The sequence below is a fragment of the Odocoileus virginianus genome, chromosome 23, assembly GCF_023699985.2.
Source record: "Odocoileus virginianus isolate 20LAN1187 ecotype Illinois chromosome 23, Ovbor_1.2, whole genome shotgun sequence".
Lineage (NCBI taxonomy): Eukaryota > Metazoa > Chordata > Mammalia > Artiodactyla > Cervidae > Odocoileus > Odocoileus virginianus.
This window is the reverse complement of record NC_069696.1, coordinates 7,675,977-7,699,310: the sequence shown is the minus strand read 5'-3', so window position 1 is coordinate 7,699,310 and position 23,334 is coordinate 7,675,977. Positions and strand designations below refer to the sequence as shown.

The window sequence follows — 23,334 nt, the reverse complement described above, 5'->3', positions numbered from 1 at the left end:
TCATGCTCCTAATCTTGGCTGCCTCTAGAATGGACCAGGCTACGGAGTGGCGATGGGGTGCATGTGCGTGTACACACGTCAAGTTGGCGGGTACTGGCTTCAACTGTAATGATTTTACTTTTTAACTAAACAATAATGAACAATAAAGCATGTTCCAGGTCAGGGGAGACAAAGGCGACGGGGAAATGCCAAGTCACACTCAGGAAGAACAAAGAAACACCGTGACACTCTGCAGTCCGCTGGTGGGTTTTGAGTCTTCACTTTATTACTATGTCACCAGAAGTCACCACCTTCACTTGGTTCACCACAAATGGACGGATGTCATAGAGGAGGGTGCCATGGGGCCAGGATTCACTCTTGAGAGACTTAACCAGGTGGTGGGGGAGTCCAGAGTGGGGGCCCAGGATGGGGACCGCCATTCACTGCGCACACGCACACACACAGAGATATATTTGTGGAGCCTTATATTATACATCTTATATATAGAAAATATATATATTTATACTATACACAGGCAGTAACGCTGCGGGCAGGGCAGGGGCAGCCAGACAAGGGCTGTGGGCACCTGGGGATGGGGAGTGTCACATTGAGGGGCAGCGCCAGGAGATGGATGGACACATCCATCCTCCCACAAACTCTTGTTGGGAGGAGTGCTCCCCCTTTGTGCTCCGTAGAGAATCAAAGGGGTCTTGGGCCAAGATTAGGGGCTCCCGAGGGGTAGTATGGGGGGTGGGTCTTGGCTACATGGAGAAAGCCTGGGACCCCCAACAGTCGTTGAAGATCAAGAATCACCTGGGAACCTGGGAAGGTTGGAGTGGGGAGAAGATGCTGGGACCCTCGGAGCTAGCCCCAATAGTTGCACCCCCAAGTGTGGTAGGAGTGACACCTAGGCAGATGACCTGTGACTGCACAATCAGAGGCCAGAGACCTGGATCCAGAACCTCTAGCTCTGTGCTTAACCATGGACAAGTCACTGTCTTCCTGGCCCAGACTTCGCCCCTGTAAGGGTCCTTGCAGCTCTAAACTCGTGTGGAACCCAGTTTTCCCTGGCCCTCTCTTGTATGCGATGGGAGGAGGGGGTCCAAACTCAGCAAGGTCAGACTGCAGGGGTGCCCTTCTCCAAGGAAGGGCTTGGAAGCAGGGGGGAGACAGCAGGGAGGGAGAGGGGGTACCACTGACCTGTCAGCACTGGCTCCAGGCTTGAGGCCTCCAGGGGATTGTCCTCAGCCAACAGAAGCAGCAAGACTTCCCCACCGACCACTCAGAAGGGGAGTCAGGAGCCCTGGGTCTCAATCGAATCCTGTGCTCCACATCTCTGGTCCTCTTTCTCACCCACCAGGGCACAGCCTGACCACAGATTGGGGTCCTGCCTGGGCGGCACCCCCAGACTAGTGGGGAAGGCTGAGTGAAATGATTCAGCACCCCCATTTCTTGCAGGTCATCTGGTAAACCTTCCCATTCTGGGGTGGCAAGGAGATTCTGTAATAAATACCCAGTATCCTGCTCTCTCACCCAGCATCACCAGCAGCAGGTCGGTGCCCAGGGGAACAGATGGGCAGCACCATGGGGTCTCCTGGTACCCATCAGCAAGGGAGGGTTTTGGTAGGAAGGGGGCGAGGGGGAGGACTTATAGCATCCTGCGTGGGCACCAAACTTCTCTCTACCAGAAACACACCATGTCCACCTGCACCCTGACCTGCTTTGCAAACCTCTGGTCTAGTGCAGGCTCCACTGCTCAACGTGTAGGATACCAGAGTTCCACCCTGTCCCAACCTGGGCCACCCTAGGGGAGCCCCCTTCCCAGATGTGGAAAGTTGAAGTCCTCAACAAGCAGCTGTCACCCGGCTGTCTGGGGTCCTCTCCCGTCACTGCTGCCCCTTGGGAGGATTTGATCAGACCTGATCCACACTCCACTGCTAACTCACTCACACACTGAGCCTGTTTCTCCTTCTGTTAAGCGGGGGCAATGATGCTGCTTCTCTGCCAAGAAAATCCCCAGTCCTTCCCTCACTGCCATGCTAACACCCACCCATCATCCAGGCCCCTCCGTGGGGACCTGCATCCATATAGCTGTACTCACACAACACCTGGCCCCGGTAAGGGACCCTGGGTCCAGCGGGCAGTTTAACGCTCATCTCTGAGGGCAGTCAGGTCCTTGAGGACAGGGACCCCACCCTCTGTTCCTGCCACAAACGCCCCATCACTGCTGCGTCAACAAGCAAGTGAGTGGATATGACCTGCCTCTTAGGGTTCTCGTGGGGGCTGCTGGTCGGAACACCTAGCACTGTGCCAACCCACAATCCCATTGCCCTGCTCCCCGAGGCACTGGCGGGTGGACACTGTCCCCAAACTGTCTCCCCGCTTCAAGGCCTCCCCATCCTATAAGGCTCAGTGGGGAGCCTGCATTATACAAGAGTCCCTCCTCACACTCCCCGTGCCTCCGGGACACCTGCCACCCTCTCCTCTAGCCTGTGGCCTCCCCCGGACTTCCATGCCCGAGGGGGTCTCACCACTCATTTTGGGGACAGTCTGTCCCACGGCAGCAGCTTCCAGGTGGAGGCTGTGCTGGGTCTAGAGCCCTGTCTTCCCACAGGGAGCCCAGTCACTTGGCAGGCCTTCTGGACGGCCTTGGTTTGGCCGTCCCTGCTCCTCAGCCCCCAGCTGATCCTGGATGAGGAAAAGATGACACAGTGTCCCAGATCAGTTCTGTTTCCTGGGAGGTCACAGGGGCAGGGAAGGGGGCACCTTCTGGGTGGCTGGATGAAGCAGCCCAGGTAGCAAGCCCAGCTCTGCCACTCACTCCCTGTGATCCTGGGCCAGGCACTCCCCCTCCAGGCCTCCTTGTCCACCCAGCCCCAGGCAGGGACTTAGCGCGCCACTCCTAGAGGCAGGGACACTGGTCGTTCCGTCGGGAGGCCGTGAAGGCCTGCTGGAGCTCCTGGGAGGAGCGGTACAGTGGAGCCAGGCCGGCCCGCTCGGCTCTCTCGCCGGGGAAGGCGGCCAGGGCAGAGGCCGGCGGGATGTGGGGAGAGGGGCCTGGAGGCAGGGCTGTCCCGCTGGGCGGAACAGCCAGGGCAGAGCAGGCCCGTGGCTTGCAGCAGAATCAGGGTGTCTCATGGGCTGAGGTCCCCAAGGCCTCCCAGACGGACTGTAGCAGTGAGCAGCATAGCCCCGGGCTCGGGGATGGGAGAGGGTGGGGGCCCTGGGGGGCAGCAGGCGCTCTGCAGCCGGGCAGCCTGTGGTGGCCGCACCTCTATCACTGGCTGCCTGAGCGACCCTGACCTCGCCAGGACTCAGCTTCCTCAACCATAAAATGGAGACGGCCCAACACTCTGAGCAGGGCGGGGGTGTCACTCCTAGCAGGTGACAGCCCCCAGTGTTCTGCGGGTACTCACACCCCGCAGTCAAACCTTCCAAGCATCCTCCCGGTGGAACATTGTCTCCATTCCTACCTCTGGCTAAGAGCAGGGCCTCCTCCACATCCCCTCTTCCTCGTCTCCGGGGACCATCTGTCTTAGCACTCGTGCCAAGCACAGGCCTGACATACAGTAGGTGCTCAACGAAGGCTCGCAGACATAAGGAACGAACGCCATCCCCCAGGGCGCTGCACACACATGTGGACACCCCCAACACCTCACTGCCCCCGCCCACCCGAGCGGCCCTGGACCTCAGTGGAACCACCTGGAGGTGCCGGGCAGGGCAGCCGGGGAGGGAGCAGAGGGGCTGGGTGCGGAGGGAGGGGGCAGGGGGCAGCTGGGATGGCTCAGGGGCAGGCGGGGGGCAGGTGGTCCCTGTGGCTCAGTAGCCCTGCGACTGGTAGCCCTGGGGCTCGGGCTCGAAGGCGCTGGCCGGCTGCTGGTAGGTGCCGCCCATGCTCGTGGGCTCTGGCCCGGTGCTGGGCTCCACGTAGGGGGCGTAAGGCATGCTGGAGTCTTGGCTGGGGTCCATGTAGTCCTGGGAGAAGAGGGCCGAGTCGGCGCCAATCTGGTACCTCTGGAAGGCCAGCACAGCCTGGCCTGCCTGGGGACGGGGGTTGGCAGGGACAAGGACAGGCGGGGGGTGGGGGGGTGGCAGTTAGGGGAGAGACAGACAAGAGCACTGAGTTAGTAGAGGTTAGTCCACAGGACACGGACAGTAGACGGTTAAATATCCTCAAAACACGCTTGAGGGGGGACGGAGGAAAGCTGTCCTCACAAGCCAACCCAGAACCACACTGTCCAGCCAGTAAGAACTTCGGAGATCACCTGCCTGATGACCCTAAAGCCAAAGGTTACTGAGGGTCAAAAAAAATTCTAGAGTATCCACTCTGGAGTATTAAAATGGCCTAAGCCCCATAATATTCTTCTCCAACTGTGTTCTTAGGATGTTAGATGGGATGGAAAAAAAAATTTCTTGGCGGGACAGAGAAATGTTGGCCTCTCCTAAAAGTTATTTGGTCCCTCTTGCAGCTAGGCATAGCCATATGACTAAGCCCTAGCCAATGGGTCGGCCCCAAGTTCCCTGTCTCACCCTTTGACTTGATGTCTGGAATGCAGATGTGAGAGCTGGTGCTCTAGCTGCCATAATGGACCATTAGGTCCATGAGCCAAACTGTAGGGATGGAAGAGGCCTCAGTCACTAAAGATTTCTGGAGTCACTTATGCCAGCCCTGGACTGTCTTCCCAGACTTAAGACTTTTTTTTAGATCACTGCATTTGTGATTTCATTTGTGATTTCTGTCATTTGCTGCTGAATCTAATTTTAACTGAAATGCTTAATCAAATAAGTTTGGGAAACTGAGTTAAACAGAGGACCATAGGAGTCATCAGAACTTTGAATATTTCATGTATGCTGGGATCCCCAAGCAAGCAACCACTTATCTGACCACTGAAGCCCTTTTTACATAGAACTCAGTTGGGAAAGGCTTAGCTATAGCATATATGCATAGGTGGGAAACCCTTTCTAAGTAAAAGCAATTACATTATTATTAAGGACAATAAAACTGATCACACCAAGCCAGGGAATAAATTAAATCTGTCATTAAAAGACAATGTTTACAGGTTTACGCTGAAAGCCTTCTCCAGAGGTCTTTCCAACCCAGGTCATCTGCCTGTGTGATGGGAAAATGCTTATGTTCTACATACTTCTGTTTGGGGGCCAGGAAGACTGAGGCCTAGAAAAGGGGGGCCTCATGGCAGAGTCAGTGCCAGAACCCAGATCTGAACATAGAGGTCATGCCCCTTTAGGCCAGACTTCCTTTTGATCAGCCTACTGACAAGGCACTAATTCAACCAGGAACCTGAGAGGGCCAGCAGATCAGAGGCAGGGGCAAAAGTGCCAGGGGCCTGGGAAAGGCAGACCAGGCCTCAGGAGGTAGGCTGAGGAAATCAGCAGTAGCCCTCTTATATTTTTCACAATGTTGGTATGAGGTCCTGGCTACAGGGCGCTCAGATGCAAGAGCCTGGAGAAGGGAGGTGGAAAGCCCCTCCCCGACCCAGGGTAGAGGCCACGTCTTCAGCACCCTTGAGCCATCAGCGAGTCCATAAGAGCACAAATGGAATGGATGAATGAGTTCCTGAGAGGAATTTCTGCAGACATGGTCCTCCCGAGCTCCCTGGCTCCACTGCTGTCCTGCACGGAGGCAGAGGGCTAGAGCCGATGACCTTTGCAGATCCTTCCAGGGCGGGGCTCTGGCTACAGACACTAGTGCTCTCTCTGTGGTCACTTCTTCATCCCCGCTGAGTCAAGGCCTCCCTAAGCCATCCAGTTCAAAGAGCCACAGACAAGAGCTGTGGAGGGGGTGTGGGCCCCTGCTGGGCCTGGGTGCAGAGCTGAGGCTGGGAGTTGCGCTCAGAGCCCAGGGACCTAGTGGTCCACCTGGCTCTGCTTCTTCAGAGCAGGCGCACTCTCTGCGGCATCTCCACGCGCAGGGCTTTGCTCCAGGGGCCAGTCTGTGTTCCAGGGCAGCTGAGGGCCCCAGGGAGGGAACCTGTGTAGGACTGGAGGCCAGGGTCCTTTGGAAGATCAGGGATTCACCACATGGGAATCACTCCCAAAGGAGAGGTTATGAAGGTGTCCCTGACTCCTTGAAGAGAATGAATGAATGAACAAAAGAACTGACATTTATTGAGCATCTCTGTGCCAAGCCCTGTGCCAACCTTCATTTCATCTGCACAACAGCGCGGAGAGGTTGGTTCATGACCACTCCTCAGTCCAGGGACGTAGACTGAGGCAGAGTGGTACATGGCTCTGCCCAGGGTCCCACAGCACACAAAAGCACAGCCAGACCAGGGGTCCTCTGCTGTGCTGGGCCAGGCCCCTCTCGGCAGCCAGCCTCCACGGGGACTGTAAAATTGGCCTTCACATTGCAGCTGTGGGAGGGGCTCTCAGCCCACAGCTCAGCACCCTGGCAGCCCTTATGGAGCTACCTCCAGCCTGCGGCAGCGCGTTTGAAAGAGATCTCAGTTTGTCTCTCTTCCCATCCCCAGCCTGTGCGCTCCCGGGGCCAGGAACCACCTCTGATTCATCACTAGGCACAGAACAGTTGCTCAATAAATGTTTACTGAATGAACAGACACATGAAGAATCAACAAAGGAGGTGATGAGGAAGTGGTGAGCCTTAACTGGCCCCTCTAGCCAGCCTTCCACTACCCTGCACGCCCTGGCATCTTGGCTGGTCCAGGCCGTGGGCTGCCCTTCAACCTTGCCACTGGGCATATACTTAGGGCTTCCTGCTTCTGGAAGCTGTGCAGGCCTACGGCTGTGCCGAGGCGGGAAACAGCGTGTTGTATTCCTCCTGGAAGGTAAGGTCCTTGAATCTCCGCACGGCCAAGGCTGCGGTCAGGCTCTGCCAGGAGAGAGCAGGGGTGAGGCCGGCGGGGAAGAAGAAGGGGCAGGCAGAAGCGCCATCAGGGAGGTTGGCTTCCAGGGGGGCCCGGTCGGCACCTGTCAGTCAGCCATTCAGACTCCGCCCCTAGAAGTCCTGGTGACCAATCACTCACTCCTCCTCTGCAAGCCCCGCCCCAGGGGAAAATGGATGTCTAGGTGTCCACAAAAAGAGGAAGAAATTTGGCCAGGATGGGCCCAGGAAGGGAGCAGGGGAGGCTGGCTGCAGCACGGTCTCACAGGAGTGGCCAGCGCTGGTGCCTACATACAGCGCCGGAGGGCTTCTCCTCGAAGAAGGCCGAGGACAGCTCAAAGGCATGGACGGGAGGGGGTTGTGGGAGGGGAAGGGAGACCCCTTGGGACAGGGGAACGGAGCCCATATGACCCTAGACATCTGCAGGAGGGAGATGGGAGGAAAAAAAAATGTTGAGAGGACATGGAACCAGTGGGAAGGAGGGGCCAGTCACGCTGTCATGCTGCCTGGCACTGGAGACCACCAGATCCAAAGTCCACAAAGGGGTGACCTCTGGCCAGGGGGGCCCAGAGACATGCTTTTTTTGACCTACATATGTATGTGGAGGTCAAATATATATATGGGTTTTTAACACACAAAGATCAGAATACACAGAGAAGTTCAGATTCCTGGCCTCCCTGGGAAAACCAGAAGCCCTGGCCTCTGTGGGTCCCTAGTCCTGCTCAGCACAGGGACCAGGTAGAGGGTGCCCTTTCAGGATGTTGTACCCCTGCCGCCCGGTCCACGCATACCTTCTCGCATTCTGCCTGCCAGATGGGCACCTGTGTTTGTGACCCATCCACTGCAAACCCAATCTCCCCATTTTACAGACAGGAAGACAGAGGCCTGGAACACTAGGGGAAACCCCAAGATTCAACCCAGGACTCCTGACACTCAGTCTCTGCTCCTTCTCAGCCTTGAACCTCAAAGCCTTATCTTCCCATCTAGGCCTCAGCCTTCTCGTCTGTAAAAGGGAACAGTAAATAACTACCTCTCAATGACCAGAGTGGTTAGGAGAGGAATCCGTTCCCACAGGAAGGGTGTCCTGCACCAGAGCCAGGGTCTGCCATCACCCCCGACCATCCTGGCTGGCAAAAGGCAGTGGTCTCCCTCCTCAGGGAGCAGCCCCGCCGTGTGCATTGAGGCGGGAAGCAGTACTGAGACCCTGGCTGGTGCTCAAAGGCCCCCCGCCCAGGAGCCCGGCTAGGGCGGGCTGGTGGGGGCTGGCTGGGCGGTGTACTCACCCACGTGAAGATGGAGAAGAAGGAGAAAGCGATGGCGGCCCGGGCCGCGTCCGTCCCCTCGTTCAGCGGGTTGTCCTTGGGCTCGGAGACCTGCCACTGGTTGGCCAGGAAGCAGAAGGCCACGAACCAGAGGAAGGCCCAGAAGGCTGGGGTGGGAGCAGGGCCAGGCAGCCCATGTTGGGGAGGGCGAGGGGGAGGAGACGGGAAACCGAGGAACCGGGGAGGTTTGAGGGTGCGTCTCCCACGCTCCCCACCCACAGAGGGAGAGGAGGTGGGGGGTCAGAGCGCAGGGAGCAGGAGGGGAGGCACAGGCGGGAACAGAGAGGCCGGCCCGACCCAGAGCAGGAGAGAGAGAGACCCCGGGAAGGAGGCGGCCAGGACCGGAGCAGAGGCAGGGAGGGGCGGGCGGGGAGAGAGGGAGGGACGGGGAGACGAGAGACAGAGAAAAGTCAGTGAGCCTGGGCTGCGCTGCTCTAAGCTCAGCCAGCACAGGCTTCCCGGCTGAATCCCTGACTGACCCAGCCTGAGGCCTGCAGCTCTTCTGTGAGGGGCGGCCGCCTGAAACCCCCCCCCAACTGGCTGCAGCCTCCCAGAGAACTGGACCGCGGAGGACGAGGGGACCGTCTGTGTGCAGTCCCAAGGAGCCTCGAGGTGACTGAGGGTTCCTTTGGAAGTCCAGGTCTGGAAGTTTTAGGGGTGGGAGGCTTGTGAGGACAAGTTCTTCTCTGGATGCCCACAGTCTACCTAGAGAAGCCCAGAGCTGCCCTGGATGAAGAGCATGTGTGCCCAAGCGGTGGCGCCTAGAGCCCAGCCCCTCCCAGAGGCACTGCCGGGGAACCCTGGGGCTCCATGGAGCACAGTTTGAGAACCACTCACAGCATATTCGTACCTTCAAGTCTGAGGGGCCCCAGGCCTCATTGCCTGCAGACCAGGCACATCCTGAGTGTCCTAGAAGCGGCTGGAAGGGCCCCAGACAGAGACCTGAGAGCCCCAGGCCAGGGACACCGAGCCCGGCTTCCTCCAGTCAGTCTCTCGGACTCACGGGGACAGAGGCCAGGGTACCTCTGCCAAAGCCGCTTCTGAAGGTCAAGGGCCGCTCCCCAGCTCCAGGCCTGACCCTGCCAGGGCACCTACTGTGTGCAGGGCCTTTGGCCATCACCCGGCTGAGTTCTCAAGGGGCTCCACCAGGGAGGGGGGCCAGAGGAGGCCAGTGAAAGCAGAGGAAACCCCTCCGGACATTGTGTTCCTACTCTGCCATGAGCTGTGGGCTGTCTTGGGGTCTCGGGCCCCGCCCTGGTCTTACATGACCCTGCTGCCAGCCTTGTGTCCCCAAATCTGTCCCTTTATAAGTGTCTACACCTCAGTTTCCCCATCTGGAAAATGGGCAGAAGGGTGGCAGCCACCTCCCAGGTGTGTGTGAGGCTGAGCAGGACCACGGCCGGGACAGCCCCCTGCAGACTCTGTGCTGCTGGCGGGGGGAGGGGGGGGTGCAGTGCCCAATGGGGTGGGGCTCACCCGAGACGCCAATGTCGGACAGGACGGCCTTCTTCCGGTCCTTGACGCTGCTTATCTGGGGGAAGTACACGTCCAGGGCCAGGTAGAGCAGGCAGGTGAGGAAGGCGAGCACGCCCACGGTCACGCCGTAGCCGCAGGCATTGGGGTTGCGGTTGTAGATGCAGAACTCCTCGCTTTCCGAGGGGCTGTTGAGATAGCCCTCATTCACGATGGAGCCGAACACCACGATGGAGAAGACCTGCAGTGATGGGGAGGGGCGGGGGTGGCCGTGAGACCCGGGGAGGCCCCTCCAAGGACCAGCCCGGGGGGGTGGGGGAGGGCTACCAACCGCCACGCCAGCTGCCTGCCCCTCTGTGAGCCCTCTTCACCCCAAACAGTCACAGGGCTGGGGTGAGGCAGGCAGGTCAGAGGGGGAGGCCCAGAGAGGGAGGGAAACTTGCTTGGGGTCACACAGCACACTTCCTTCTTCAGCTGGAGGCACTGAGGACCCCCCCGACCAGAATCGATGTGGCCCCACTCCCCTTCCAGCCAGGTGCTAAGAGGCTTTCCTGGGTCCTGACACCAAGGTTCCTCTAGGACTGGACCCGGCCTCCCAGAAGAAGCTGTCTCAACCTTCCAGGTGGTGAACTGCCAAGCCAACAAGCCCCTGGCTGATTCTGGCATGAGCCAGCGCCATCATGGGTTCTGTGGAACGACAGGGTGTTCTGGGATCTCAGGCCCTGTCCTTGGTCCCACCCTTCCCTGATGCCCAGGCGCTGACAAGCAGAAAGAATGACAAATTAACAAATACACCAGTTACAACCCTGTCAATTACAGGGCAACCTGCAGGACCCTAAGTGTAACAGTTGTTACCTCCTTTAACGCCCCAACAACCTCCAAGCCAGGTCTATTTCAGCTGAGTTGACCGCCAGCAGGGGGTGGTCCCTCCTGACCCTACCTCCTGGTATCTACATCCTTGTGCTATCTCCTTCTCCTTGACTGCGGGCTGAGCCTAGCGAGTTGCTTCTAAACAGAACAGAGTATGGCAGGAAGAGACGGGATGTCACTTGCGTGAGATTACAAAGACCCAGCCTCGGTCAAGCTCATCCTCTCCGGCCCCTCCTTGCTCACTCTGAGGGAAGCGGCTGCCAGCTTTTGAGCTGCTTGTGGAGAAACACACGGACGTGGAACTGAGGGAGGTCTCCAGGCAACAGCCAACAGGGAACTCAGCCCACAAGGAGTCAGTCCTGCCAGCACCGTGTAAGTGAGCGTGACGACAGAGCTACCCTCAGCCTTCAGATGAGACCACAGCCCTGGCCAACACCACGATGTGCGAGGCAGTGGCACCTCACTAAGCAGGTTCCTGGTCACGAAACCTGTGAGAATACAAGCGCTTTTGTTGTTGTTTTTCACATGTGCTTTATTTATTTGGCTGCATCGTCTTAGTTGCAGCATGCAGGATCTACATGCTGCATGCAGGATCGCGTGCAGGCTGCTCTAGTTTTGGTGTGCAGGCTTAATGGCTGCACTGCATGTGGGATCTCAGTTTCCTAACCAGAGATTGAACCAGCGTGCTCTGCATGGGAAGGCGGAGTCTTAACCACTGGACCACCGGGGAAGTCCCCGAACATTGCTTGTTTTAAGTCATTACATTTGGGGGTGTGCTGTTGAGAAAGTCAATTCCTCGCAGATTGATAAGAAGTCCAGGGGTCCCCAAGGAGAGAGAGGTCTGGAATTCTCAAGGAGGAAGAAAGGACAAACTTTTTTTGTCCCTCTACATTCCTTAGGATTATATAGCAATAATGTATCCTGCTTGAGGACATTCTCTGGAAAAAACCTTCTGGCTAATCTTGTTATCTTAAGGTGTAAATTATGGCAGTAGGTCTAGTGAGGTCTTTACAACCTCCGGACATTCTTTTGATTCACTGTAATAACTAATTAGAGAGTATATAACTCCATGGCTAACACTAGCAAGGGGGTACTCTTTCTGCCTTCTTCTGATGCCTGTGTCAGAAGCTTTCTCTATCTCCTTTATACTTTAATAAAACTTCATTACACAAAAGCTCTGAGCAATCAAGCCTCGTCTCTGGCCCTGGATTGAATTCTTTTCCTCCAGAGGCCAAGAATCCCAGTGTGTTTGCATGGTTCAGCAACAACCTTTCATCTTGGGGGCTCATCCAGGATTCTTCAGGACAAGGTAAGGATGCTTGGCGCTCTAGTTACACAAAGCTCTGAGTGATCAAGCCTCGTCTCTGGCCCCGGATTGAATTCTTCTCCTCCGGAGGCCAAGAATCCCAGCGTCTTTTCATGGTTCAGCAACAACCTTTCACTGTGATGCAGCAGCAGCTAACAAACACAATCAGTATCATTGGTGTTTTGCAGGTGAGACAGGGAAGGTGAAGGTGTTAGTTTATGTGCCCAGAGTCACACAGCTGGGACGTGGCAGAGCTGGCTTCAAACCCAGCGACCTGATTCTGAACTCCAAGCTTCTTCCTCCTGCCTCTCACCTCCCCTGAAACTCTGAGGATGAAGAGGCCCACCCACAGTCAATGGCCAAACACACAGACAGGAAGACAGAGCCTCAGATGTGGCCTGCAGTGAGCCTGAGGTGAAGCTATATAGGACTTTTTTTTTTTAACTTTATTTCATATTGAAGTATAGCTGATTAGGGGCTTCCCCGATGGTTCACTGGGTAAAGAATCTGCCTGTGATGCAAAGAGACGTAGGAGACACAGGAGACATAGGTTTGATCCCCTGGGTTGTGAAGATCCTCTAGAGTAGGAAATGGCAACCCACTCCAGTATTCTTGCCTGGAGAATTACATGGACAGAGGAGCCTGGCAGGGTACAGTCCATGGGGTGGCAAAGAGTCAGACACGACTGAGCGACTAAGCACATAGCTGATTAACAAGATTGTGTTAACAAGGCTGTGACAGTTTCAGGCGGACAGCAGAAGGACTCGGCCATACATACACATGTATCCACTCTCCCCCAAACTCCCCTCCCATCCAGGCGGTCACGTGACAGAGCTCCCTGTGCTATACAGTCTTTGCTGGTTATTCATTTTAATGAAAAGGATTTTAATTGCCCATTTCCCACTTTGCCTGCCAATTTTTCCACAATAAGGAACTATAATTTCACTGTGAACCAGATACATTTTTGCCCTTAGCTAACACCTGGGAAGGGTAGAGACTCAATGTCAGGTGTGAGAAAAAATATGAGAAGCATCATTTTTCTAGCTGTATCTTTAAGATGTCTACACATGGATTTTATAACGTACTAGATACATCAGTATAGTAGTAATATGTATATAAAACAAATCTACATTTTTATTAAAGTATAATTGTATATTATACAAGTATATAATATATACTTGTGATTCCATTTTTAAAGCTTATACTCGATTTATAGTTATTATAAAATATTGGCTACAGTCTCCACGATGTACAGTAAATCCTTGTAGCTTACTTTATATGTAACAGTTTGTACCTCTTAATCACCAACCCCCATATTGCCCCTCCCTGCTGGTAACCACAAGTTTATTCTCTGTATCTGTAAATCTGCTTCTTTTTTGTTGTATTTACTAGTTTGTTGACTTTTTAGACTCCATATATAACTGATATACAGTATTTGTCTTTGTCTGACTTATTTCACTTAGCATAGTACCCTCCAAGGCTATTCATGTTGCTGCAAATCACAAATTTTCCTTCTTTTTTATGACTGAGTAGTATTCCATTCCAAGATGGATTTAGAAAAGGCAGAGGAACCAGAGATCAAATTGCCAACGTCTGCTGGATCATTGAAAAAGCAAGAGAATTCCAGAAAAATACCTACTTCTGCTTTATTGACTACACCAAAGCCTTTGACTGTGTGGATCACAACAAAGTGCAGAAAATTCTTAAAGAGATAGGAATACCAGACCACCTTACCTGCCTCCTAAGAAATCTGTATGCAGGTCAAGAAGCAACAATCAGAACTGGACATGGAACAACAGACTGGTTCCAAATTGGGAAAGGAGTACATCTAGGCTGTATATTGTCACCCTGCTTATTTAACTTATATGCAGAGTACATCATGCGAAATGCCAGGCTGGATGAAGCACAAACGCATCAAGATTGCCAGGAGAAATATCAATAACCTCAGATATGCAGATGACGCCACCCTTATGGCAGAAAAGGAAGAAGAACTAAAGAACTCTTTATGAAAGTGAAAGAGAAGAGTGAAAAAGCTGGCCTAAAACTCAACATTCAGAAAACTAAGATCATGGCATCTGGTCCCATCACTTCATGGCAAATAGATGAGGAAACAATGGAAACAGTGAGAGACTTTATTTTTTCGGGCTCCAAAATCACTGCAGATGGTGACTGCAGCCATGAAATTAAAAGACACTTGCTCCTTGGAAGAAAAGCTATGACCAACCTAGACAGCATATTAAAAGCAGAGACATTATTTTGCCAACAAAGGTCTGTGTAGTCAAAGCTATGGTTTTTCCAGTGAGTGAAGTTGCTCAGTCGTGTCCAATTCTTTGCGATCCCGTGGACTTTAGCCTACCAGGCTCCTCAGTCCATGGGATTTTCCAGGCAAGAATACTGGAGTGGGCTGCCATTTCCTTCTCCAGGGGATCTTCCCAACCCAGGGATCGAACCCAGGTCTCCCGCATTGTAGACAGACGCTTTACCATCTGAGCTACCAGGGAAGCCCTATGGTTTTTCCAGTAGTCATGTACAGATGTAAGAGTTGGACTGTAAAGAAAGCTGAGGGCCAAAGAATTGATGCTTTTGAACTGTGGTGTTGGAGAAGACTCTTGAGAGTCCCTTGGACACCAAGAAGATCCAACCAGCCCATCTTAAAGGAAATCAGTCCTGAGTATTCATTGGAAGGACTGATGCTGAACTCCAATACTTTGGCCACCTGATGCAAAGAACTGACTCCTCGGAAAAGACTCCGATACTGGGAAAGATTGAAGGCAGCATGAGAAGAGGACGACAGAGGATGAGATGGTTGGATGGCATCACTGACTTGATGGACATGAGTTTGAGGAAGCTCCAGGAGTTGGTGATGGACAGGGAAGCCTGTTGTGCTGTAATCCATGGGGTCGCAAAGAGTCAGAAACAACTGAGCGACTGAACTGAACTGAGTATTCCATTGCATATATATACCACATCTTCTTTATCCATTCATCTGTTTTTCTTTTTTAATATTTATTTTTATTTATTTATTTGGCTGCATGGGGGTCTTAGTTGTGGCACGTGGGATCTTCATTGTGGCATGCAAACTCTTAGTGCAGCATGTGGGATCCAGTTCCATTACCACGGATTGAACCCTAGTCCCCTGCGCTGGGAGTACAGAATTAACCACTGGACCACCAGGGAAGTTCCTATCCATTCATCTGTTGATGGACACTCAGGTTGCTTCCATTTCTTGGCAACTGTAAATGATGCTGCTATGAACATTGGGGTGCATGCATCTTTTCAAGTCAGTGTTTTTGTTTTTCTCAGATATATGCCCAGGAGTGGAACTGCTGGGTCACACGGTAGTTCTGTTTTTAGTTTTTTGAGACACCTCCATACTGTTTTCCACAGTAGCTGCACCAATTTACATTCCCATCAAAGGTGTATGAGGATTCCCTTTTCTTCACATCCTCATCAACATTTGCTATTTGTGTTCTTTTTGATGATAACTATTCTGACTGATGTGAGGTGATATCTCATTGTGGTTTTGATTTGCATTTCCCTGGTGATTAGTGATGCTAAGCATCTTCTTATGTGCCTGCTGGCCATCTGCATGTCCTCTTTGGGGAAATGTCTATTCAGATCTTCTGCCCATTTTTTAATCAGTGTTTTTTGTTTCTTTTTTTTACAGGGTTTGTGTGTGTGTGTGTGTGTGTGTGTGTGTGTGTGTATGTGTTGAGTTGTATGACCTGTTTACACATGCTGGATATTAACCCCTTATCAGCCTTAATCAATTGCAAATATTTTCTCCCATTCAGTGGAGCTGTCTTTTTGTTTCGTGTATAGTTCCATGGACTGTATAGTCCATGGAATTGCGAAGTCGGACACGACTGAGCAACTTTCACTTTGGTGTGCAAAAGCTTTCAAGTTTAATTAGGTCTCATTTGTTTATTTTTGTTTTATTTTCTTTGCTTTAGGAGATAAATCCCCCCAAAATATTACTAGGGTTTATGTCAAAGAGTGTTCTGCTTATATTTTCCTCTATGGGTTTTATGTTTTCTGGTCTCACATTTAGGTCTTCAACCTATTGTGAGTCTGTTTTTGTATATGGTGTGAAAGAATGCTCTGATTTCATTCATTTATATGTAGCTGTCCAGTTTCCCCAGCACCACTTATTGAAGAGACTACTTTTTCTCCACCGTATATTCTTGCCTCCTTTGTCATAGACTAACTGCATGGGTTTCAAATTCACACTTCATGGGAGGACTGACACAAAATTTTTTTCCTAAAGGAGTGCATGATCTAAAGTTTGGAGATCACTGGTTCATGACACTGTGTGTTAAGGATTCTGACCCAAATATCCACCACCAGATGAGTGGAGAAGTAAGTTGTGGCACATCCATACAATGGAATATTATTCAGCCACTAAAAGGGGCAGAGTTCTGATACAACTAGAGGAACCTTGAAACTGATGAAGAAAGAAGTGAAAGAAGCCAGACATGAAAGGTCAGTATTATGATTTCTTTTATGTACTATACCCATAATAGGCAAAACATAGAAAACAGACTAGAGATCACCAGAGGCTGGGGAAGTGGAGAATGGGGAGTGACTACTTAATGGGTATGGGGGGTATTTATGGGGGTAATGAAAAGTTTCTAAACTAGACAGCTGACAGTTGTACAACACTGTGAATGCACTAAATGTCACTGAACTGTATACTTAGAAATGGCTTATTGTGGGTAATGTGAATTTTTTTCTGCAATTCAAAAAAAAAAGAAAGGATTGACAGGCTGTGTCCTGGTTCAGCCATGGGCACCGAAGTGGGCAGTGGCGGCCCGTGAGCCACACGTCTGCCGATCCTGACTTGGGAACGTACATGTCACCACAGCCCCAGGCCTCTGGAGGCCTCCGGGCTCACAGCTCTGTCCAGCCACAGGCTCCGGTATTCACAGTCACCCCTTGCAACAGTGAGGGCGATCCCTACTGCCCCCAGCTGACACAGCAGGAAAACCGAGGCTCCGAAAGAGAAGGTGACAGCACTGTCAGGAGCACAGGCTGAATCTGAGCCCACTTCTCCCCAATCTCAGCCCCACACTCTCTTCCACCTGACCGAGCTGGCTCGGCCTCAGGAGGCAGACCCTAAAGGAGGGGTGACCCTCTATTTCCAGAGACCCAGGGGATCAGCAGGAAAGCAGGCCGTGGGGCCGCAGTGGCAGGTCTGGCGTTCAGGGTCACAGGAGGGGAGAAGCAGGAAGTCCTGACTTCAAAGCAGTTGTCAGATGGATCCCTGGGCTACTGACACAGCCCAGGGGAGCAAGGCAGACGCCAACGCGAGATGAAGGCGGGCTCTGACAGCCGGCTGCCTGGGCCATGCCCTGCACAGCTCCAGGGTCCACCGCTCACACAGCCCCTTGGACTGTGACCGAGACCAGTCTAAGACTCCTACCAGAAAACCGCCAGGTCGGGAATCTGAGGCCCTGTCTTCAGATTCGGTCACTAGACGCCACTGATCCAGCAAAATGGAAAGACAGTGAAAGTCGCTCAGTCGTGTCTGACTCTTTGTGACCCCACAGACTATACAGTCCATGAAATTCTCCAGGCCAGAATACCGGAGTGGGTAGCTGTTTTCTTCTCCAGGGGTCTTTCCAACCCAAGGATCAAACCCAGGTCTCCTGCATTGCAGGCGGATTCCTTACCAGCTGAGCCACAGGAGAAGCCGGAGAACACTGGAGTGGGTAGCCTATCCCTTCTCCAGCGGATCTTCCCAACCCAGGAATCGAACCGGGATCTTACAAGCCTCTTGATTAGAGAGAGACTTCAGACACGAGGAGTCATGCAGACCGGATGGATTTAAATCCCAAGCCTGCCGCTCATGCTGTGTGGCCTCCAGCAAATGACTTTACCTCTCTGAGCCTCAGCTTTGTCCTTTGTAAAAATTAACCTTCCCTCCAGGGTGGATGGGAGAATGACATCAGCAAGCACCCAGAGCAGGGCGGCCAGGGCTTCATGAGGGTTGACTGCCTTCTCCAGAGGCCCTGGAGAGAAGGCAGAGCGCCAGGAAGCCCGCTGGAACAAGGGTGTGCCCCCCCTCCGGGGAGAGGAGCAGGTGGGCGGAAGTCCGGGCTTTGGGGACCACAGAGGAGGAACCATTAAGACAAGCCCTCTTGGGGGAGAGGAGCAGGGAGTCCTCAGGGAAGCCAGAGCAAAGTGCTGGCGAGGACATATCCCCAGGAGGGGACAAAGCAAGATCAAAGCAGCCTCCGAGGGGCCTGGAGGAGCCACAGGCAGAGCGGAAGGCGGGGGCTCGGGCCAGCTCCCAGCAGCCTGTCCATCAGAGCTCCCCGCCCTCCTCTCCACAGACACGGCCTCGGGCAGGCATTCATCACAGGTCACAGGCTTCTGGTGCCTCACGTTGGGCTGAGAGGGGACGTCCAGGGGTGACCACCTCCGTGGAGACACAGCTATCGGGAGCTGACCAGCTCTGGAGGGACAAGAGCAAGGGGGGCAAGAGCCCGGGTTACATTAGCCTGGATGCTGAATCTGTGCCTGGCCCCTTGTCTAGTGGGTGACCTCGGGCCGGTGACTTAACCTCTCTGAGTCTCAGTTTCCAAGTCTGCAGAGTGGGGCGATAACAGCACCTAAACCACTGACGTTTTGTGAGGAATGATTGAGGTTCTGCATGCAGGGATCAGCCTGTGACCTGGAGTGACCTGTGACCTGGAGCATCCAAAAGGTGCCAGACAGACCCTAAACGAGCAGAGTAGATAATGTAGGCCATGACCCACGGGAGGGAGGTGGCAGCGATCAGGGAGGGAACCCTGAGCAGTGATTTCTGAGCTGCGTCAAGAAGGAGCCTAAAGGAGCATCAAGCAGGACAGGAAGAGACAGAGTGGGTGAACGGGGGTCACTGATGTAGTGACCTTTGAGCAGACTCCTGTCTGCTGGGATGTAGGGCCATGGAGATATCCGGGAGAGACGTTCCGTGGAGAAGTAGCCACAAGTGCAAAGGCCCTGGGGCAGGAATGAGCTAGTGGTTGAAGAAGCACACAGTGTGTGGCTGAAGGGAGTGAGCATGGGGACGTCACCCAGGGATTCGAGGGTAAGGTGGATTTCAGGAGGTGAGTGACTTGATCTGACTTAGGTTTTAAAAAGAATCACCCCGGCGAGGTGGAGAAAAGACTGTGAGGCAAAGGTAAAAGCAGGGTGACCAGCGGGACCACGCAGCACCCAGCTGAGGGACTGGGGGACGAAGCGCTGGTGTGGGTCAAGGGATGGGGTGAAGGGGCGGGAGGGGACTGTCCTGTGGAGGGAAAGTCAGTAGAACCTGCAGACAGAGGCCCGCTGCTGGGAGGGGAGGGGGGCGTCGGGGGTCATGCCAGGTCCCCCTGCTGCAGGGCTGGGCCAGGACTGGGAGCCTCCCCGGGCCAGGCTGAGAGTCTGCTGGTCGAGAAATTGAGGCTCCAGGAAGGGAAGAAGTGCTGCTAAGAACACACAAGCAGGCCCCTGCAGTCTGCCCATGCTCCCTACGACCTTCTGAGCCCAGGTGAACGCCTCTGTTTAGCCAGTCTCCCCGCCCCCTGCCGACTCAGTGGGCCTCTCAGGGTCTCAGTGGGGGACAGGCCCATAGATGCATCCCAAGCAGGAGTATGTGCAGGGTCAGGGTGGGGGACGGTGGGAGGCAGCCCCCACCAAGAGCAGGCCCCAGCCTCAGGTTTCTGTTCCACAGTCAGAGGGAGGAGGAACGGGGACTCCTCCAGGGCCACGATGGGACTGAAGCACACACTCTTGATTCCACGAGGTCCCTGTCCTTATTCTCATTCTACCTGTGTCTGGCGGGGGGCCTGCCCAGGTCACATGGCTGGTTGGGGTGGATGCAGACTCAAACCCGGGTCTCTCTGAATCCAAGGCTGGTGCCCTGTGTCGGGCGGCCTCTGGGGTGACCTGCCGGATCTATGGGGACGCAAAGTGTACACAGAGCAGCCACTGGAGAACCGGAAATGAAACCCAAATGAAATTTGATGCCGGCCACAGCCGCAAAGGCATGGGAGGGAGACGCTCACCCCAACGAGCAGATCTGCTGCAGGGAATGGAAACAGGTCTGCAGAGGCAGAACCAGCAGCTGAGAAACAAGAGAAAATGAGGGTGGGGGCCTCGGGGGGCCCCTGGTTACTGGCAGGCACAGGAAAAACAACATCCTTCCCTTGCACTAGAGAAAATGTTTTTTTAAAAAAAGCACCAAAGTAAACCGGGCCAAGATGTTGTTTTTTTTTCACCATCTTTATAATCCAATCCTGTGTCTAAAAAAAAAGAAAACCCAGATTCCAGATGGCATTTAGAGCAGAGCTATGCCAAACTCAGAAAAATAAATGGGCAGGGACCTCAGCATCTCAGGCTCCTGGATTCAGACACATAGAGACAGAGACTCCAGAACTGCCAGACCCTGCCTGGCCTCACATCTCTTCCTCTCCCACCCCACAATTCAGCCATCCCAGAGGGTTAGTGTCACAGGGCAAAGTCACAGGCTGTTTGATCATTTTGCCCCAGCTGCTCCCACCTCCAAGAACGCACTTCCCCACCTTTTTCATCTTTCAGATAGGAACGAACTCCTTTGCACCCTTCAAGACCCTGCTGGAGGTGGCAACCTGCAGCCGCCCTCTGGGACACCCTCTTTCCTAGTCACCCTCCCTCACCTGACCCTGCACTTACTCCTGCTTGGGAGTCATCTATGGGTTTGTCCCCTGCTGAGACCCTGAGCCAGCCCACAGCCTCCACAGAGGCCCTGCATCCACTGGGAGTGCTTGACAAAAATCATCTCCTTTAATCCCCATCAAAACCTCTAAGGAAAAAAATAAACCTAAAAACACCCCCCTACACATTAGGAGATGCACACCACAGTATATAAAATAGATCAAGTCCTACAGGATAGCACAGGGAACTATATTCAATATCTTCTAATAACCTATAATAGAAAAGAATCTGAAAAAATACATAAACATATATGTAAAACTGAATCACTCTGCCATACACCAGAAACTAACACAACGTTGTAAATCAACTACACGTCAATAAACAAACAGCAAGAAAACACCCCCACAGAGCAGGTTTACTTAGCCCATTTCACAGAGAGGGAAGTTGAAGCTTATCTAGGCTTTGACCTGCCCATGGCCAGCCCACCTGGAGCAGGTTAATTGTGGTGCCAGGTCTCCCAGGCCCAGCGCCCCCAGCCAGCCCCATTCCAGAATGTGAGCCAACCCTTAACCTTCAGCTGCCTCCCCATGAAGAAGTGAATTCCAGATCCCAAACTCTGGGAGCAGGTGAGCCCCAGGAGCGACAGCTGCTGTCCCGAGCCCGTCTCCACCCACAGTGCAGGAGGGGCCTGGCCCACTTTCCTCCATGTCTGTACATGGAACTGGCAGCCTGGGCCTGGACCACTGCCGGGCACCAGGCTAACTCGGGCTCCAGGGATAGTTGGCCCAGCTGGTGGGGGGGTGGGGGGAATGTGGGGGTGGCCGGGGGTGGGGGGTGGGGGCAGAGGTCACTGCTGTTTGCCAAGAACTTCCCAGAGGCCTGGCTTTAAACACCTTTGGGCACCTGCTGAGTCTTCCTCCATAAGCTAAGGAGAGATGAGGTCGGGAGCCTACACTGCTCACCAGCCTTGCTATTTCTGGATGGCATCTTCCGCCTCACCCTGTACAGGGACGTCTGCTCCCAAACCGGGCGGCTGGGAGGAGTCCCTGGTCCCAGCCTCACGCTGCAAGGCAGCCAGCTGACCTGCTCGCTGGCTCTCCACTTGGCGGTCTGGGCTGCTGTCCACCCCCAGGCCGCAATGTTCCACCTCCAGGCCGCAATGTTGCTGCCTGACCCAGGACCGCCTCCTCACCAGCCTCCTCCGAGCCGGCTCCAGACGGCCGCCAGGGGGCACTCACCACCCCCCACTCCCAGCAGTCCCTCCTGTGCTCTGCTTAGTCGCTCAGTCGTGTCCGACTCTGTGCGACCCTATGGACTTAGTCCGCCAGGCTCCTCTGTTCCTGGGATTCTCCAGGCAAGAACACTGGAGTGGACTGACACGCCCTCCTCCAGGGGATCTTCGGGACCCAGCAATCGAACCGGGGTCTCCTGCATTGCAGGCGGATTCTTTACCAACTGAACTACCAGGAAAGCCTTCAGTTCCTCCTGGGCTGAGCAAAAAGTCCAGTCCCCAAGATGGATTCCCAATGTTCCTCTTCTAGGGCCTCTGGTCTCATCTTTGGTCTCTCCCAGTCTCCAGCGACCTCCAGTCCCTTATCCGTCTGCACACCGACCCCCACTCAGCAGCTCAGACCCCAGAGTGGGCATGTCCTCAAACCCCATCCAACCTGGCTCATGGGCCTATTTCTTCAGCCTTCCCCAGACAACTCTGTTTCCTCCACACCCCACACAGTCCAGGCCACCGTCCCCTGTCGCCAGGCAAGGACAACAGCTTCCCAGGCCCTGTGTACCACTCCCGCCCCCCTGCCCCATCCACTTCACCGCAGCTGAAAAGATCTCTTTAGACCTAAGTCAGATTACGTCACCCCCTGCTGCACCCCACGCCTCCATGGTGAGAGCCCTGTCCCCACTACAACCCCCAGGGTTCCTGCCTTCCGCTCAGCCTCCTTTCCTGCCATTCTCCTCTTGCTCCCTCCTGAGCTCATTCCTGCCTCAGGTCCTTTGCACAGCTGTTTCCTTTGTCCGGGATGCCTAGAGTCCCCCAGGTTTTCCAAGTTGGCTCCTGCTGGTTCCTTCTTAATATCCAAATCTCAATGCAAGCCACCTCCTCAGAGAAGCCCTCCAGACCTGACTTCCAATATTTGCCAATAACCCCATTTATTTTCTTGGTAACATCATTACATATACTTTTTTCTTATATATCGGTTCCGCTGTTGGGTATGTCTCTACCTCAGACCCAGAGGGAGGGTTGGGAGTGAACAGCAAGCCTGAACAACAGGCACAGCTGCAGGCGGCACGAGAGTTGAAAGAGTATTCTCTCCTCAGCACCTTGGCTTACATACCTCTGACCACAGGGGGCTCACTCCTTAACAACAGGCTGCCAAGTCCTCCCCCTCAGCAAGAGCTGAACCACCCTCCTGCCAGTGTCCCTGTGAAGTCTCTGCCTCCTGGGCCCCAGGGGAAGGGTGGACAAAGAAAGGGGCAGCCAGGCATCTGAGGGACGAGTCAGGCTGCGAGGGCTCCCTTCCTGGAAATGGGCCCTGCCTCCCCCGGAGTCATGTGAGGGGAAGGGCCTAAGCCAGCACAGCGGCGCGTGACGGGCACCGGGCGGGCACTTGGCTTCCTCAGGAGGCTCGTGCAGAGCCGCGGGGCCGAGGCGGGGCGGGCAGGCCCCCTTCTCTCCTCCCTGGCCTGGCCGCCACCTCTGCAGCCTTGGAAGCGACCTGCGGCGGATTAGGCTGTAATCTTCCTGCAAGCTGTTCCCGTGTGCGCTCTCTGCAGTGGGGGTGGGAGTGGGCTTGCTGGGCAGGGGCCCTGTCCCCGAGGCACTGAGACTCAGCCTGCGGATCTGAAGGCGTCCC

The 23,334-nt window shown here is 54.3% G+C and overlaps 1 protein-coding gene across 4 annotated transcripts in view; it reads right to left on the bottom strand.

Annotated features, from left to right (window-relative positions):
- Window positions 1–243: 243 nt before the first annotated feature.
- Window positions 244–23,334, bottom strand: part of SYNGR1 (synaptogyrin 1) — a 125,352-nt gene continuing 102,261 nt past the window's right edge. For 2 of the 4 annotated variants that reach the window (XM_070453354.1, XM_020881779.2), the window contains exons 2-4: window positions 9,637–9,874; window positions 8,122–8,267; window positions 244–4,020 (exon numbers count right to left, since the gene is read on the bottom strand). In XM_070453354.1, coding sequence (XP_070309455.1) covers window positions 3,799–4,020; window positions 8,122–8,267; window positions 9,637–9,874 — 606 coding nt within the window. In that variant the 3' untranslated portion in view covers window positions 244–3,798. Of the gene's footprint in view, window positions 4,021–6,523; window positions 6,827–8,121; window positions 8,273–9,636; window positions 9,875–23,334 lie in introns of those variants that run through there. The other 2 variants (XM_070453353.1, XM_020881784.2) reach the window with 2 other exon arrangements.